At 80.7% G+C, this 2,500-nt stretch overlaps 1 protein-coding gene across 1 annotated transcript in view; it reads right to left on the minus strand.

Moving 5' to 3' along the window:
• Positions 1–123: 123 nt before the first annotated feature.
• Positions 124–2,500, minus strand: part of LOC108634845 (basic proline-rich protein-like) — a gene marked incomplete at its 3' end in the record, with an annotated part of 3,331 nt that continues 954 nt past the window's right edge. The window contains exons 3-6 of the mRNA XM_018045203.1: positions 1,894–2,500; positions 1,647–1,776; positions 768–1,553; positions 124–373 (exon numbers count right to left, since the gene is read on the minus strand). The exon at positions 1,894–2,500 is cut by the window's right edge and continues 287 nt beyond it. Of these exons, the coding sequence (XP_017900692.1) occupies positions 124–373; positions 768–1,553; positions 1,647–1,776; positions 1,894–2,500 (1,773 nt within the window). The remainder of the gene's footprint in view (positions 374–767; positions 1,554–1,646; positions 1,777–1,893) is intronic.

Genomic DNA, 2,500 nt, shown 5'->3' on the forward strand with positions numbered 1-2,500 from the left:
CGGCGGCGCGGCGTCGCCGCCTCCGGCGTGTGTCCCTCTCCCCGCCGCCCTCCCGCCACGTCCTGGAGGTGGGCCCGAGGGTTCGGGGGGGGCTGCCCGTGCGCCTCCCCCCACCCCACCCGCCGTGCGCCGGCCACGACCGCCTCTCCCCGGCCGCGCGACCCCGCGCGGCGCGGGTCCTCCGGTCGCGTCTCGCGGGCTGTGCGGCGGGACGGGCGGCGGCTTCCCCGTCGCGGGGCCGCTCCGCCCGCCCGTCGCCTCCGCGCCGCCGGCCCTGGGCCGGTCTGCCTCGGCCGGTCGTCGTCGGTCGTCCCGCCGCTCTGGGCGCGCGCGGCGTCGCCGGCGCCTCCCGCGCCCCTCCGGGCCTCGGGCCCTGTCCCGCCCGGCCCCCCCCCACCCCCCACGCTCCCGGCGGCTCGTGTGTCTCGTCGGGTTCTCCCGCCCTCTCGACGCCCCCCCCCGCCCGCTGGGGCGCCAAGCTTCCCGTCGGAGCCCCTGCCCCTGCCTCTCGGGGCCCTGTCCCGCCCCCGCCCCCCACCCCCCCACCCCATCGGGTGTGTGTCTCCGTCCGGGTTCTCCCGCCCTCTCGACGCCCCCCCCGCCCGCTGGGCGCCAAGCTTCCGTCGGAGCCCTGCCCCCTGCCCTCTGCCCTCGGGTGGTGGTGGTTGGGGAAGGGTGCCCGGGAGCGCGGGCGCGGGCAGGGGGCCCCCCCCACCCCCGGTGTTGGGGGAGAGAGGCCGGGGGAGGTCCGGGAGCCGGGCCCGTACGGGACGGCGTGTGAGGGCGCGGCGGTGGGGAAAGGGCTCTGCCCCGTCCCGGGGGGACGGGTGGGGCCGGCTGTCCGGCGCCCGGCGGGGCCCTCCGGGCGGCGGTCGACCGGCGCGCGGCGGGGGCCCCCAGTGTGTCACGGGCCGGCAGCGCCGAGGCCCGCGCGCGCGCGCGCCGGGGCGGGGCGGGGACGCGGCGGTCGGTGGTCCGCGTCGGGGCGGGGGCGCGCCGTGCCCCTCGCCCCGCCTCCCCCTTCCCAGGTACCCTAGCGCGTCCCGGCGCGGGAGGTTTAAAGACCCCTGGGGGGGGTCGCCCGTCCGCCCTTGGGGTCGGGGCGGTCGGGCCCGCGGGGAGTCGGGAGGCCCCTCCCGTCTCCCCGGACTCCGCGGTCCCCCGAGGGGCCGGGGTCGGCGCGCGGCGTGGCGCGCCGCGGTCACGGCGCCGCGGCCGTCGGGAGGGGGCTACCCGGCGGTCGTCGCGTGGGCCGTGGCCGTGTGCGGCGCGTGCGCGCGCCCCTCCCGCGTCCCGGGGAGGGCTGGGAACCCCCGGGCGCCTGTGGGGGTGCCCGCACCCACCCTGGCGCGTGGGCGCCGGGTGCCCCGTCGTGTGAAACCTCTCCCGGCCCCTCCGGTGTGCTGGCTTTCCGTCTGACTCGGCCGGCCGGAGGCAACCCCCGCCGACGAGCTCCCGCCTCCGGGGAGGGAGCCGGCGGCGGCGGGACGTGTGCCGTGCCAGCGGCGGGTCTCCCCGCCGAAGCGAAACGCTCCGACGCAGCTCGTACGACTCTTAGCGGTGGATCACTCGGCTCGTGCGTCGATGAAGAACGCAGCTAGCTGCGAGAATTAATGTGAATTGCAGGACACATTGATCATCGACACTTCGAACGCACTTGCGGCCCCGGGTTCCTCCCGGGCTACGCCTGTCTGAGCGTCGCTTGCCGATCAATCGCCCCTCCGGGGTGCGCGGCTGGGGGCTGTCCTCGCAGGGCCCGCCGGGCCCTCCGTCCCCCTAAGTGCAGACACGGCGTCCCCCCGAAGGCTCTGTGGCCGCGGGGGAGATTGCCGCCCGCGAGAAGGGAGAAGGGGACGCGCGAGCTGCGGCGCCGAGGCCCTGGCCCGCCGGGGCCTTCTGGGGTCGGTCTCCCCCCCCCCCCGGGAGCGCCTCCCTCGGCGCCGCAAGCGGGCCTCTGGGTGTTGCCGCCGTCGGGGGGGGGGGTCGGGGGTCGGGGACGGTCTCGCGCCACGGGGTGGCGGGGCCCGCGGTGGGTGGCGGGGGTGGGGGTCGCGTCTTCCGGTCCGCCCGGCCGGCGCCCCCCCTCTCCCCCACGCCCGCGGTGCCTCCCCCGGCCGCCGTGCGTCCGCGGCCCGTGCCCGCTTCCCGGCCACGCCCCCCCGCGGCTCTCGCCCCGTCGGGCGGGCGGTTCGCGCCCGAGGCCGGGTCCGCGTGCGCGTCCGCGCCCCGGGGACGCGTGCCTCGGCGGCGACCCGCGGGACGCCGCGGCGTCTGCCCGCCGCTGCGCGCTCTCCCCCCGGGCTGCGGCCGTGCCGCGGTTCGCGCCCCGGAGCTCCCGCCGCGAGGGCGGGGGCGGTGGCGGGGGCCGGGGGAGATAGGGGCCGCGCGGTGCGTCCGTCGCCCGTTCGGGCTTCGGCGCCCGCGCGTGCCCCGACCCTCTCCCCCGCGTCCAGCTCTCCGCCGTCCCGCGCCCCGTCCGTCCCGTGGCAGCCGGCTCGTG

The sequence above is a fragment of the Capra hircus genome, unplaced genomic scaffold (assembly GCF_001704415.2).
Source record: "Capra hircus breed San Clemente unplaced genomic scaffold, ASM170441v1, whole genome shotgun sequence".
NCBI classification, from domain to species: Eukaryota; Metazoa; Chordata; class Mammalia; order Artiodactyla; family Bovidae; genus Capra; species Capra hircus.